This window comes from Oryctolagus cuniculus, chromosome X, assembly GCF_964237555.1.
Source record: "Oryctolagus cuniculus chromosome X, mOryCun1.1, whole genome shotgun sequence".
In the NCBI taxonomy this organism is placed as follows: domain Eukaryota; kingdom Metazoa; phylum Chordata; class Mammalia; order Lagomorpha; family Leporidae; genus Oryctolagus; species Oryctolagus cuniculus.
Window position 1 is genome coordinate 86,336,626 of NC_091453.1, and position 16,035 is coordinate 86,352,660.

The following is a 16,035-nucleotide window of genomic DNA, read 5'->3' on the forward strand; positions in this document are numbered from 1 at the left end:
TTCTCATTCTCTTACCTTGGTTTTTAAGTTGAGAATGACTTTTTAAAAACTCACTATTATTCAATAATTAAGAACTTAATAATTAGTTCTTTTAGTTTAATCTATCCAAGCTTGTTAACTTCTTCCTATAAAATCTTATAGGACTTGCTTTCAAAGAGATTTTTGTTCTTGTTGGTTTTGTTTTAATTGTGTTTTATGTGGTTAGCACAACTTATTGCCTAAAACTGTACAGATTTCTGTTATGTCATTGACAATATTATCAAAACCTGTGATCCCTATCAGCAACCTGAGAAATTAGTAAAGAAATATTTTGTGGTTATTTGTGAATCTTTAAATCACTGATGGTATTGTAGTATATTTTGTTGTAGACTTTTCGGTGCATATGTATGTTTTATATGTGTACATTAAAATACAGATGATAATACTTTTATATTATGAGCACTTACTAATGCTCTCAAATGTTTTTCAAGGATATAACTTTAAGAACTACATGATAGACCACATGAGTATACCAACATTTATTTAATTATTCTCTTATTGTAGAACATTTAAGTTAGATTTTTCTGCTAGTGCACCCAATTGAAAAAAAATTCTCTGTAACTCATAAACCCTGTTATGCACCCCTGACTATTTCTGTAGGATAAATTCCTAAAAAGAGAGCTAGTTGGACAAAGATTAAGTAGATTTTCTAAAAATACCCTCTAGAAATATTTATTTTTTTTGCTATAATATAGTGGTAGATTTTGTCTTCTAAGCCCTTGGTGTCTGTCTCCTTAATGATTTTCTTCAGAATAAGCAGGTGAGAATCACGTTTGGGTTCTCCTGCAAGAATAGCAACCAGTTTGGAGTAATGATGTATCATAACAACAGACTCATAAAGTCCTTTGAGAAGGTGGGATGCCAGGTGAAGGTGAGTGTTAATGTTTCTTTGTTATATGGAACTGAAAATAGGAGGAAGAGAATTTTATATATGCAAAGGGCATAGACTTAGTAATGGTTTTTACTCCCATCTCATGATGTTTGTTAAATTCTGATCCTAGAATTCTATCTTACTGGTGAGCTGTCTTGTATTGAAAAACTCTACCTTTCATTCTTTACAGCTGTTAATTAACCTGGGTATATTTTCTAGATATCTGTTAATAGGAGGTAAAATTAGAACACCAGCAGCTTCACCATATGTATCACCATATTAGTGTCTAAGGTAGCTCTTTCCATTTTCTTAGGGAGACAATAAGGCATAGTGGAAGGCATAAACAATTTGGTGGTTGAAGACCAAGATTTGGGTCCTGGATTTGCTGATTACAAGCTGAGTCCTAGGAGAAATCATTTCATTTCTCTGAGACTCAATTTCCTTCCTTTATTTTATACCTGCTTTGCCTATCCCACACTTACATGGTTGAGAGATTAAAATAAGTTATGTGAAAATTATTTGTAAATTGGACTGTGCAAATATTATAGTGATCTCCTGATGATAATTTAAAGTTGTAATGTCCACTAGAATCCTTTGATTTCTATTTCACAGATAAGACTGATAAAGCACAAAGAATGATAAACTGCTTTATATTATGTAGGAGGGTAGAGTTACATGATTGTAAGGCCTGGGAGAGCTAGTTTTCAGCTTATCTTGGTTTTTTCTTGTCATATGATCTTTAAATAACTTATGTTTGTGTGCCATTCTACTTATATCTTGACTCAATTCCTTCCATTAAAGAAAAAAAATTTTAAATCCTAAAGCCTCTTGCATCAACTTGTAGTTAAAAGTCACTGCAAGTTTGACTCTCTTTAATAGTTGTTTTAGCCTATGTATGTAGAAAAAGTGCTTATTTTAATAGATAGGCTATGATGATTACATAGCATCCTTAAATTTTTTTCAGATAAAGTTTCATTTCAGTTCCCTAGAATATACTAATATATAACCTTCATTTTTAAAAGTATGATTTCTTAATTTTTTAAAAAATAGTTTATTTTGAGAGGTAGAGTTACAGAGAGGGAGAGACAGAGAGAGAGGTCTTCCATCTGCTAGTTCAGAGACAGAGAGAGAGGTCTTCCATCCGCTAGTTCACTCCCCAAATGGCTGCAGCAGCTACAGTTGGGCCAATCTGAAGCCAGGAGCTTCTTCTGAGTCTCCCATGTGGGTGCAGGGGCCCAAGCACTTGCGCCATCTCCATCTTCTACTGCTTTCCCAGGCCATAGCAGAGAGCTGGATTGGAAGAGGAGCAACTGAAACTCAAACTGGCACCCTAATGGGATGCTGGCACTGCAAGCAGCAGCTTTACCTGCTACGCTACAGTGCTATCCCCTAATTCCTTAAATTTTAAAAAATGTATTTGAGGTACAGATATACAAAGAGAGAGAGAGAAAGAGAGAGAAAGAGAACGAACACACACACAAGTGCTTCCATCTTCTCCTTCACTCTCCAAATGCCCATGACAACTGAGCCTAAGCTGAGGCTGAAGCTGGGAGCCAGGAACTCAAATCATGTTTCCTACATGAATGGCAGAGACCCAATTATTTGATCCATTACTGCTGCCTTCCAGAATCTATATGAGCAAGAAGCTGGAGTCAGGAGCAAGAGATGGGTATTGAATCCAGGGATTCCAATATGGGACATGGGTGTCTTAACCACTGTGGTGGCCAAATCCCTACCCAGAACAGTATAGTTCTCTACTCAAAATCTTAAGGCAGTCCTGGAATATAAAGCAGATAAAAAGTGGTAGTGGTATGAGTAAAGCAGAAATGGCTGTTAATACCTCCAGAATCCAAGGGATCTATGAATCAAAGTTTGAAAATCTTTGCACTCAAATTTGTTAAAATTAGTTGCCAGTTGAGGGTAATACTTGTAGCCTATTGAAATGTATGGTGTTTCTGTAGATCTTGATGGTCTTTCTTTGCCCATGAGCATTATGTAACCTTTCTGTTATTGTTTGGAATCTAAAGGAAATGCCTCCAGGCAGTCAACAGTAATGTGAGTGTTGAAATTAATATTTTTTTCTAAGCCAACTCGTGGAGAAGGTGTAGGAGTAATTGGAGTCATTGAGTGCAATTTCCTAAAACCTGCCTACAACAAACAAGACTTTGAGTACACCAAGGAGTATCGGTGAGTCACTTCCAACCTGAGGTGTTTCTGATTGTTCAGTTAGGATTCTTTTCTCTGACTCCTCTAAAATCACCTCTAAAAACATGCCAGATTAGTTAACTGACAATTACTTCAAATCCATTTTCCAAGAGTAGAGAGAAAATGATTTCATTTTTAAATGAAAGCTCACTAGTACTTGATATATGGAGTCTGATTGATAAAAACTTTACTTTTAGAAATTATAGAGAGAGCATGTATCATTTGGTAAAATATTTCTGGGTGAAAGGAAGAGCCTTGAAATTATTCTTAAAAGAGAGTATGTGAGGGGGTAAAAAGCAGTCTGAAGTTTGTTCCAAAATATTTTTCTTGAAACCAGTGAACAAGTTTAGAGGAAAGTGTTGGAATAACAAGAAACATATGTGCTTTAATGGAAGTATCTAGGTCTAATAGGGAAGACAAACAGATCCGAATCAAAAAGGAATTAACACTGAGATTGAACTAGTAGGTGTATTTTTAGAAGATGAAGAAAGGCATTGTCACAGCCAGGTTTGGAATAGTTTTAAAACTTTTGAGGAGGGATGGGTCAATCACTTCTTCTTTCATCAAGTGTTATGAGATACCTTCTATGTGCCACATACTAGGGAGATCAGGATGAAAAATAAGAAAATTTATGAGTGATAACTGTTTAACAAAAATCTCAGAGCCTAGTCATTTTGTTTGTCTTGAGTGAAAGGAATCACGAATTTCTGGTGATACTTAAATAGTTAAAATTTGTGAAATTCATGTTTGATACTAAAAATTATTTAAGGGGCAGTGGTTAAGTCACAACTTGGAATGCCATCATACCATATCTAAGTACCTGGTTTGAGTCCAGGTTAATCAACTTCTGATCCAGCTTCCTGCTAATGAGCATCCTGGGAGGTATCAGATGATGACTCAAGTCCCTGCCACCCATGTGCCAGACCCAGATTGAGTTCCAGGCTCCTATCTTTGGCTTGGCTCAGCCTAGTTATTGTAGGCATTTGGAGAGTGAGCCAACCCTCCCTCTTCTTCCTTTTCTCTGCCTTTCAAATAAAAAGTTATTAAAGATATTTCTCTATCATCTTTGCTACCCTACCACCTGAGTATACCTTTTAAATTTTATAGGCATTAGTTCCTTGTTTGTTGTTGTTCTGAGAGGCAGACAGAAAGAAAGGGAAAGAAAGATGGACAAGACAGAGAACACTCCCATCTAGTGGTTGACTCCCTAGATGCTGACAATGGCCAGAGCTAGAGCCAGTAGCCAGTAGTCAGTAGCCAGGAACACAGTTACAGTCTCCCATGTGAGTGGTAGGGATCCAATTACTTGAAGTCATCACTACTGTCTCCTAGGGTCTGCATTGTTGGGAAGCTGGAATTGGGAACTAGGGCTGGGAATCTAACCTAGGCACTCTGATGTGGGACATTGGAATTCTCAACTGGTGTCTTAAACACTAGGCCAATGCCTGCCCCTCCCAGAGGTCTTGATGTCTACATTTAGTATGATGAGTTTGAGGTGATTTTTAGGGGATCTGAACAGAGATTTTCGATAAGACAGTAGATTAATCTAGTTAAACATATAGGATTTCTGGCTTAAGTAACTTAATATCTGCTGCACATTTATTAAAAACAACTATTATCTTGCATACAGTATTCTGAGGATTATAAATTTGCATAACTCTTGTCTCAATTCTGGCATTGTTGTCTTTTTCTCTATTTTATATAAAATGAAAAGATTTTAGATAAATGCAGGAACTTGAGAGAGGAATTAGTCTGTCTCCTATCACAAACTCATCCTACAAGTATTATAGATATCAAAACTGAAAAAAGATAAAAGAGAGAGGAGTATTTCTGGAATGTCTACAAGTAAGTCATCTTCAAGATAACTTTTGATAGTGGTGTGTACCATGTTCAGCTGCAACAAACTTAAAACATTTTTAGAGTGAGCTTTTAGCTTGAGAAATTCAAGTAACACATGTGAGCTGAGAACTGCACTGGTATACATACTAGCTAGGCTTTGTGGTGTGTTCCAAAAAATTCAAGTCATTATTGGTCTATTCAGGGAGCTTAGAGTCAATTTATAGTGTCAGATTGTCACATATATGAAACAGTTCATAGAACAATAAAATAATGTTTGACCAATAAAACCTAAGTGCTATGGTATAAGAAAAATGCTATAATAGAATAGGGAGGGAAGGTTTTAGATAGAAAATATAACTTGTGTTGTGCCTTAAAGGATACAGGACTTAGAAAAGATAGTAAAATGAATACGTGGATGAAATTATAGCAGGAGTTAAGGTAATGACAAAAACTCAGAACAGTAAGAATATTGGGAGTGTGGCTAATGGGTTGTAACTGGAGTGAAGGGAAGTCAAGGCCAAATCCTAGAGCAGGGGTTTGCAAATTTTTTTTTTTTTTCTGAAAAGGGTCAGAGAGTAATTATTTTAGGTTTTGTGAACAATATGGTCTCTGTCATAACTACTCAATTCTGCTGTAATATGAAAGCAGCTATAAACAATAGAAATCATCTTCTATTGAACAGATTATCACAAACATAGTAGGCTTAAAACAATACTAATTTGTCCTCATAGGATTCTGTAGAAGTCCAGCACAAATCTCATTGGTATAAAATCAAGCCATGGGCAGACTGCATTCCTTTCTAGAGGCTCCAAGGGAGAATCCATTTCTGGGACTGGTGCTGTGGTGTAGCTGGTAAAGCTGCCACCTGCAACACCAGTATCCCAGATGGGTGCCAGTTTATGTTCTGGCTGTTCCACTTCAGATTCAGCTCCATGCTAATAGCCTGGGAAAAGTGGTAGAAGTGGTCCAAGTTTTTGAGCCCCTGCTACCCAGATGGGACACCTGGAAGAAGCTCCTGGCTCCTGGTTTCAGCCTGGCCCAGCCATAGCCATTTCAGCCATCTGAGGAATGAACCAGCAGTTGGAAGATTCTTTCTCTCTCTTTTGCCCTCACTCCATCTCTGTAACTCTTATTTTCTTTTTTTTTTAAAAGATTTATTCATTTATTTGAAGGAGTCATGCAGAGAGATAAGGAGAGGCAGAGAGAAAGAGAGAGAGAGAGAGAATCTTCCATCTGCTGATTCACTCCCCAGACAGCCGCAACAGCCAGAGCTGTGCCTATCAGAAGCCAGGAGCCAGGAGCTTCCTCCAGGCCCTCCCACACGAGTGCAGGGTCCCAAGGACCCGGACCATCTTCCACTGCTTTCCCAGACCAGAGAGCTGTACTGGAAGTGGAGCAGCCAGGACCCAAACTGGCGCCCATATGGGATGTCAGCACCACCGGCAGCGGCTCCACCCGCTATGCCACAGCACTGGCCCTTCTCTATAAGTCTTACTTTCAAATAAGTAAATAAACCTATGAAAAGTTTATTTTTATTTTACTTGAAAGGCAGTTACACACACACACACACAGAGAAAGAGAGAGAGAGAGAGAGAGAGAGAGAGAGAGAGAGGTATCTTCCAACTTCCAACTGCTGGTTCATTCTGCAAATGGCTGCAACAACCAAGGCTGGGCCAGACTGAAACCAGGAGCCAGGAACTCTATCCTGGTCTTCCACAGGGGTGGTAAGGGTCAAAGCACTTGGGCCATCTGCTGCTACTTTCCCAGGCACATTAGTAGGGAGGTTGATTGGAAGTGGAGCAACCAGGCCTTAAACCGGCACTCGCATGGGATGCCAGCTTTGCAGGTGGGGAGCTTAACCCATTACACCATAATGCCAGCCCCCCTCCTTCTCTGATTCTAGTGTGTTTGCCCCACTCTTCCAATTTTAAGGGCCCTTGTGATTATATTGGATAATTTAGGATAATTTTCCTATCTTAAGATCAGCTGATAAGTAGCCTTAATTTCATCTGCAAGCTTTCTTCACCCTTGCTATGTGACCTAATATAGTCAGAGGTTTCAGGAATTAGAACATAGACACCTTTGGAGGACCATTATTTTATCTACCCCAATTTGTCCTCTGGTTCCCTAAGATTCACTTGCATCTCACATGCAAAATATGTTTATCTGATCCCGATATCCCTAAAAGTCTCAACCTATTGCAACATCAACTCCAAATTTAAAGTTTTACCTAACGTCATTGCCTCAAAAGTCCCAAATTTCATTGTTGAAATCATATACGGATGACACACTGAGTATGGAGCATGGTGGGACCAAATTCTTCTGTCTGTAGGTATGAACTCTTTTCCTCTTCAATCCTTTTTCCCCTCCTTCCTTCCTTCCTTTTTTTTTTCTTTCTTTTTGTATCTTGTACTTAAAATACAATGATGGAATAATCATAGGATACCAATTATATATATATATATATATATACACACACACAAACACACACACACATAGATGCATGCATGCATGCGTATTGTGGTTCAGATGGGGAAGAAGATGGAAGGGAAAAAGAGAGTTGAGAGAGTTGTAAGCTCCAAGCAATTTCAAAATCTACCAAGGAAATTTAAATTTCAAGGCCTGGGAATAATTCTCTGGGCCTTGCAACTCCACGCGCTAGTCTGCCCTCTGAGCATTTGGCTCTACCCTCAAAGTCATCATTCCTTGTTCATGAAGGATAACATGGGGTTGCAGCTAAGTAGTTTCAACAGCCTATTTCCTTTCTGTAGAATTTTGAGGGTTCAATAGGCTTCTTCCATTTTACATTCTCTCCATTCCTTTGACTTCAAACTAAAAGTTTGTGTGTTTTTTTTTTTTTTTTTTTTTTTTTTTTTTGCTAGTGTGCCACTCTCGAGAACCTCATGGGTCTTCCATGTATGTTGCAGATATTCTGTTCAACAAAAGCCTGCGGACAGGTCTTTCCTAGATAACCCTATTTTTATTCTTGGCTTCAGCTGAGATGACTGACATGGCTGAGTCACATGCTAATCTTTTCAAAGAGTCTTATGCGTGGCTGCATACTCTGACCTTTTGATCTTTCTGAGTGATTGGTTGTCCAGTCTTATCCTCAGCTTTTAAGTGTGTTTTTTTCTGACAATCTTTAAATTTTAGCATCTTTTGCAATTTGGATGGGTTGAGAATTTTCAAAAAAATCAAGTCCTGGTTCCTTTTTGTTTAACAGTTCTTCCCTCAATTTATCTCTTGCCTCTCAAGCTTTGCAAGAGTGTCAAGAAGAAACCAGGACACACTGTCAACAATTTGTCTGGTGATCTCCTCAGCTAAATGTCCAGTTTCTTATTTATAAGTTGTGCTTTCCACGTAACTGTAGGACACAGTTTTATTAAGCTTTCTGCCACTGTGTGAAAAAGATTGCCTTCTCTATTGTTTTCCATTGACATGTTCCTAATTTCTTTGTGAGCCTTCACTAGCAATACCTTGATTTAGGTTTTCTATAAGGCAATTTGTGTTTTCTTTACCATTCTTCTAAACCCTCACCAGTGAAATGTTTTAACATCCATATTTCTACCAGTAGTCTATTCGAGGCAATCTAGGCTGTTTTTTTTTTTGTCATGCTTCTCAAAATTCTTCCAGCTTCTGTAGTTTCCAATCCCAAAGTCACTCACAATTTTAGATGTTTGTTAACAGAAGCACGCCCACTTAGGCACTGAAATCTACTACATTCCTGTTGGTTACATCATATTTGTGTGAATCTGAGTTTAATCTTCTACATTTAAAGTAATCACTGCTAAACAGACTTGTGTCATATTGCCATTTGTTTTCTAATATGCCTTACAGCTTTTTGGTCCTTCATTTCCTACATTGCAATCTTCTTTTGGGTTTAGCTGATTTTTTTGTAGCAAAATGTTTAAATTATTTTCTCATTTCCTTTTGTGTATATTCTGCCACTTTTCTTGGTGGTTATCGTGGAGATTACATTTAACATCCTTAAATTATGACACTAATTTAAATTTATGTCAGGTTAATTTCAATTACATACAAAAATTCTGCTCCCTTAGCAACTGTCACCACCCCCTTGTTGATGTTATAAAACTAGATCTTTATACATTGTGTGTCCAAAAACAAAAATAACCTTTAGTGCACTAGTCTCTTAAACTATGTGGAAAACAAAATGTAGAGGTAGAAACCAAAGTTACAATAATACTATCTTTTAGACTTACAATATTTTTTCTTTTAAATGTATTCTCTTAAAGCATGTGGAAAACAAAAGGTGAAGTGACAAACTCCAAAGAGCCCTTGAATGTGACAAGTTACTTTTCTATTGCTGCTTTCAAGATTTTTCTCTTTGTCTTTGTTGACCATTGGATTTTAATGTGTCTTGATGTGAGTCTCTCTGAGTTTATTCTACCTGGAATTTGTTGAGCTTCTTGGGTGTTTATATTCATGTGCCTCAAAATATTTGGAAAGTTGTCAACCAGTATTTCTTCAGATATACTTTCTGCCTGCCATAGGACTAGGTATGGGGGATGGGTAGCTGTTTTTTTGCCTAGAATTGAAAATGACCAAAATTCACAATTTACCACCTGAGCCTTCCCCCTGGAAGTTGTAAGCCTTCAATAGACTCCAGAGTTCCAACTTAGGTACATCAGACTTGGCCAATGTAATTGTTGTCTGGGTGAAGAGACAGATTCTACATGCTTGCTACTCTTCCATCTTCCCAAAAGCCTGTTCAATCTACTTTTAAAAAAAAAAAAAAGATTTATTTATTTATTTATTTGAAGGTCAGAGTTACACAGAGAGAAGGAGAGGCAGAGAGAGAGAGAGAGAGGTCTTGCATCTGCTGGTTCTCTCACCAATTGGCCGCAATGGCCGGAGCTGTGCCGACCCAAAGCCAGGAGCCAGGAGCTTCTTCTGGGTCTCCCACGTGGGTGCAGGGTCCCAAGGACTTGGGCCATCTTCTACTACTATCCCAGGCCAATAGCAGAGAGCTGGATTGAAAGTGGAGCAGCTGGGTCTTGAACTGGTGCCCATAAGGGATGCCATCAATTTACTATTTTTCTAAAGAAGGTTTTTGAGAAGAAACAAGGAGTAGTTCTTCATCTGTGACTTGATGAAAGGATATAAACACAGGGCTAGGAACATCAGTGGTTTGAAGGAGAATAAGCTTATATGTGGATATGTTAACCTTGTCTGTGCAGTGAGAATATAATTGAATATGAATAAGATAGGGGTAAGGAGGAGTTCCTCTTTAGAATAGAAAAGGTCTGCAAAAACCTTGATAAATGATCCAGAGATTTAAAACATTTTGAATTCTAAGTTTCTAATGTTCCAGGTGTTTACAGTTCTATAATAAGTTGTATTCCTGGGTTGTAGAATTGAATAGGAATCAGTATAGCCATTTTAAAAGTAAAATTCCTATTTTGACATTTACAAATTACATTTGCATTGATCCTGTGTACACTGTTGTTCATTTGGGAAGATATATAAAGGAGAAGTAGCAGTAATAGCAGATGTGTAGTAGAATGTTGAAGGGGGCTTGTTTCCCTTCTGTGGTTAGCGTTTGGGTACAGGGAACTATATAGATATATTAAAGTTAATATGTGATTAAATTCTAAAAGAAAGAGTGCACTATTTGATCTTCTGACTTTCCACTTGGTCCTAAATTGTTCAACTGTAGTCCTCTGACAGTCAGTAACTGCCCATCAGCATTTGGCTCTATGCTAGCTCTGCAATGTGGTTCTCTGTTACAGTCTGTAAAGTTAACTTACCCACTCCCTCCATTATTCTATAAGCTACCCAAACTTGTAGAGCTCTACTTTTTTATTTTAAGGATTTATGTATTCATTTGAATGGTTATGGAGACAGAGAAATATTCATCTGCTGGTTCACTCCTCAAATGAAGCCAGGAACCTAGAATTCCATCTGGGTCTCCCACGTGGGTGCTGAGGGGCCAAGCACTTGAGTCATCTGCTGCTTTCCCAGTGCAGTATCAGGGAGCTGGATTGGAAGTGGAGGAGTGGAGACTGGAACCAGTGCTCACATGGGATGTTGGGCATTGCAGACTGCAGCTTAAGCCACTGCGCCACAGTGCTGTTCCCTAGAACTCTACTTTTTAAGACTCATGACCATTTTACATTTTCAGTCAAGTGACTGTTCACCATTATGGTTTTGCCATTTTGATAGGTAGTTTGCAAAGGCAGTGGATTCTCATCTTAGTTTAAGGTGTGTATATTTAAGATGGTACTGAATATACTAAATTGTGGGTTTGTGTAAAATGGGTGCATCTCAAAAATTGAAAAAGTGTTCCACATTTGCTGATTTTGGCATTATTCTTTTTGCATTTTCTTTCAGGTTGACAATAAATGCCCTTGCTCAGAAGCTCAATGCATATTGGAAGGAAAAGACTTCTCAAGAGAATTTTGAGACCTCAGTTATAGCTAGGCCAATACCGTGAGTAATAAATTATAGAGTATGAATATATTAGGGGTAATATCCATAGAGCAAATAAAAGGAACAAGGATACAATGAATGCTTTTAACATCAGGAAGTTTAATAGAATGAAAATAAGACATCATAGGTACCAATTATATCATTCTCTAAACTCCTTATTCTAGTTTAATACCTGTATCTCTTAGAAGATGAATGTCAATAATTTGTTATGGTCAGTTTATAACAGGCAATGTAGTATAGTAGAAGATGATAGTCATTTGAATCAGATGCTTGTGGCTTGAAAATCTGGATCTCCTTAATAGTTAGATGAGCTTAGGTAAGTAAGTCACTTCACCTTTAGCATATTAATTTGGTGGCATAACATTTCAGCACAGTGCCTGACATATACTTGGAGTTTGGACATGTCAGCAAACTTCCCTTCTCTTCATTACTACTAAATATTGCTAGGACTGAACCAGTTTTTGAGAATAGAACTAGAGAACACAGCTTATTAGAGAACAGGTAGAATGTATTGAGTCAGTCATCCATGCACATCAGGATGAAATGCCTCAATAAGTTAGAAAAGGAGCATAATACAGAGGATAGAATGCATAACAACATATAAATGAGGGTACTTAAAAAGAGTTCATGGCAAATGGAATTAATAAGTTTATTTTGTGCATTTATGAAAAATAAGGGTGTTGTTGAAAATACTTTTTTTAAAAAAAGTTTGTGTATTTGAAAAGCAGAGAGAGAGAGAGAGAGGTATCTTCCATCTGCTTGTTCACCCCCCAAATGCCACAACAGCCAGTACTGGGCCAGGCCAAAGCCAGGAGCCCAGAACTCCATCCAGGTCTTCCTCATGGAACCATCCTTGGCTTGGTCCATCCTCCATTGCTTTTCCAAGTTCATTAGCAGGAGACTGGACTGGCAGCAGAGCAACTGGGATTCAAACCAGTGCTTATATGAGATGCCAGCATTGTAGGAGACATCTTAACCCACTGTACCACAATGCTGGCCCTGAAAATAAGTTTTATTTTGAAATCAACGTAGAGTTTTGTCATAATATGCATTTTCTATGAATTTTTGAAGACTCCTCATAGAATCAGTTATACTATAATCAAGAGAGAAATTTCAGTTAACCCTGAGTTCATTTGGAGGTAGGCATTTCTGGTTTTTTGTTGTTGTTGTTGTTGTTGTTGGTTTTTCAATGGAAATCAGCAGACAGGGACAGGTATTGTGACATAGCAGATAGATATCCTGGCTTGGATGCCTGCATCTCATATCTGAGTGCCTGGAATGGAGACCCGCCTTTACCTCTGATCAGGCTCCCTGCTCATGCGCATCCTGGGAGGCAGTAGATGATGTCTCAAATACTTGAGTCCCTGCCACCTAAGTAGGAGATTCAGATGGAGTGTCTGGCTCCTGGATTCTGCCTGACCCCATCCCTAGCTGTTGCAGGCATCTGGGGGAGTAAATCCACAAATGGAATACTTTCTCTCTCTCTCTCTCTCTCTCTCTCTCTCTCTCATGTGCGCATGCGCGCGTTCTCGCTCTGCTTTTCAAATAAATCAAAACTTTAAATGTCAGCAAATGTGTGATATAAAATTTTCTTTCAAATGCTATTTGATTATGTATGTAACCATTGTCTTATTTTAAATATTTTAAGCTCATCCCAAGCTTCCTGATTTTCAAAGAAGTGCTATTTAAGATAAGATGTCATTTTTTGGCCTTTCCAATTAGCAAGGTTAATGCAGTGAAACAGATGTTAATATATTGCTAGAGAGTGTATGTGATGGAGGCAGAATTGTAATGGTTTATTTATTGAGTACTTATGTACCAGATGTCATTCTGACTTCTTTACATGTTGCAGTTTATTTAATCCTCGCAGCAATCCTGTGAGATAGATATTATATAATTAAATAATATCTATATTAATAATATAGATATTATTATGACTTCTTCACAGATGTAAAGACTGATATACCAAGAATTTAAGTAACTTGCCCAAGGTTAGACAAGTAGAAGGTGGTTAGAACCTAGGTTTATGTAGAGGCAGTTGGGCTTGCAAACCTAAGTTCTTAACTACTTAGCTCTTCTAGACGGATAAACAGAGGATACATCCCACACAGTTACTGTATACTCCAAGCATGAGCTCTGCTCTCTGTCTGAGTTGGAGGATCTAGCATGGTCTGCCTGTGCCCGGAAGCAGGGAGTTGCTGCCTCTAAGTGTGCTTGTCCCTGAGAGAGAATCATCTGTGCTTATGTATGTAAATCCAAGGCTTGTGTGACTTTTCCTCTTCCCTACCACTACTGCTGAAATTGCGTTTGGCCAGGTCTGGTTCTAAATAAAATAGTGGCTGTATGGAAATAGACAGTAGAGGTCAGTCCTGAGCTTAGAGCTTAGAGGTTGCCAGACTGGAGCAGCCTGAGCTAAAATGTGTATAAACTTTCTTTGTTAAAGCAGAGTTTTATTTATTAATTTTTCTTTTTTGATTAATGAGTAATATTTTTATGGGGTACAGTATATTTCAACATATGAACTTATCAAATCAGGTAATTAGCATTTCCTTATGTTTGGAATCTTGGAGCTCCTCTCTTTTTCTCCATAAAAATATATAATGCGTTGTTGTGAACTGTGGTTGCCCCATTCTGCTGTGGAACGCTAGAATGCATTGCTTCTATTTAGCCATATTTTGGTCCCTGGGGTGGTGGTGCCCCATCCCGTCATTCCCAACCTCTAGTAAACACTATTCCACATTCAGATGGATCTTTTTAAACTTCCACATATGAGAGACAATATGTGGTATTTCTCTTTCTATGTCTGGCTCATTTTATGTAACATCCTTCTTCGAGTTTTACCCATTTTGCTGCACATGACAGGATCTCATTCTTTTTTATAGCTGAATACTAGTCCATTGTGTATGTGTACTGTATTTTCCTTATCTATTTATTCTTCAGTGCTCAGCTAAAGAAAACATCGAATTGAGTGATGGAATTATGAGTCCCTTTTATTTTCTACTATATATCTTTATTTCTAGTATTACTGTAATGAGATTATTATGGTTTTTGTCTAGAGAAAGCACTATTTAAAATGATAAGAAAATTATTGATAAGACATAAGAGAACCACACCACTCTAATACTAATATAATACTAATATAAGAGCAGTATTAATGTAACATACACAAGACCTACCTCAGAAAAACTTACATGTTAACGAAACTGGTGCCTTTTTACCCTCTTTCTGTGTCTTGCACACCTTAGGTACTAACTACTTCTGTCATATCAGGCCACAACAAATTCTCATTGAGGTGTAGGTGACTGGGTTACACTTCTGGAGGAGGGAGGATGGCAGTTGGTATGCATTTTAAGAGTTGAACTCTAGAAGACTTTTATCTTAATAATTTAAACCTATTGCTGATCTAGAAGCACTATTTCTATTTGTAATATTAATCAAATTTATATTGCTTTTTAAGATTAACTTGGGGATTATCAGTCTAATAAAATTTTGATTAAAGTATTATTGAAGACTTTTTTAACAGTGAAAAAAAGATTAGGGAATCACAAATTGATGGAGGATATGTTTGCCAATAGTGCTTCAATTAGTCCTATAAATACATTTTAAGACTTACATGATTGGACAGAAGCAAATAATATGATTCTATGAGTTATATTTCTTGATAATATTGTAATATATATTAAATTTTTCTAAGTTAGCAAACTTAGAGTTAAAATTACTCTATTTACTTAAACAAGTTGATTCCAGTATAAATATTATTGACCTTTGCAAATAATCAATCATTGTGTTAATACTTTCTATTTTCATGCTCATATCTGATATAGTTCTGCCATTATTTTATCTATGAAGTTCAAAATATAGGCTATTTAGACCTTGAACTATAACATTTGTAACACATTTCATATATAAAATTAGATTCTTTCAGTTTTAGAGTATGCCTTTCTAATGTAAGACAAAGCACAGAGCTAATGTGTACACAGTCACATTCCTATTTTCCTTCATTCAGGAAGATTCCTGACCAGACGTGGGTACAGTGTGATGAGTGTCTTAAATGGAGGAAGCTTCCTGGCAAGGTGGATCCATCCACACTACCTGCAAGATGGTTTTGTTATTATAATACCCATCCAAAATACAGGTAAAATTCCAGGACTCAATATTATACCAAAGAAGATTCCTGATTTGTCTTTATATTTTAAAACAATATTGATCTCAAGTTCAAAGTTTTCAGTTTGACATTCAAGCCATATATACCAATTAGCCACACCTTACCTCGCCAGCCTTATTTTTTGTTATACCTTAACCTAAACCGTAACTTTGTATTTTAGCCAGGTCTGTGGTTTCACTATTCTCCACACATGCCTCCTCCTCTGCCCTTTGATATTATGTGCCCTCTTGCTTCCAGTGACTTCCTGCGTTCCATCTGCGCATCCAAATCATATACATCTGAGGCACTTAAGCCTTTTGTGTGACACTTTCCCTGTTGACAATAGCTTATAGTGATTTTACTCTGAATTCCCATGCCATTTAATTCTTTACATTGGTATATATACTGCTGTTTTGTGTTCTTTTCATATGTATGCACTTTGGCTCTTCAAGAGATTGTAAACTCCATAAGAACAAGGGCTTCACGT

General features: G+C 37.4%; 1 protein-coding gene across 2 annotated transcripts in view; it reads left to right on the top strand.

The window, feature by feature from the left end:
- MORC4 (MORC family CW-type zinc finger 4) overlaps positions 1–16,035 on the top strand; it is a 65,063-nt gene that overhangs the window by 22,340 nt on the left and 26,688 nt on the right. For both annotated transcript variants that reach the window (XM_070067479.1, XM_070067478.1), the window contains exons 8-11: positions 791–910; positions 2,997–3,097; positions 11,306–11,404; positions 15,411–15,539. In XM_070067479.1, coding sequence (XP_069923580.1) covers positions 791–910; positions 2,997–3,097; positions 11,306–11,404; positions 15,411–15,539 — 449 coding nt within the window. The remainder of the gene's footprint in view (positions 1–790; positions 911–2,996; positions 3,098–11,305; positions 11,405–15,410; positions 15,540–16,035) is intronic.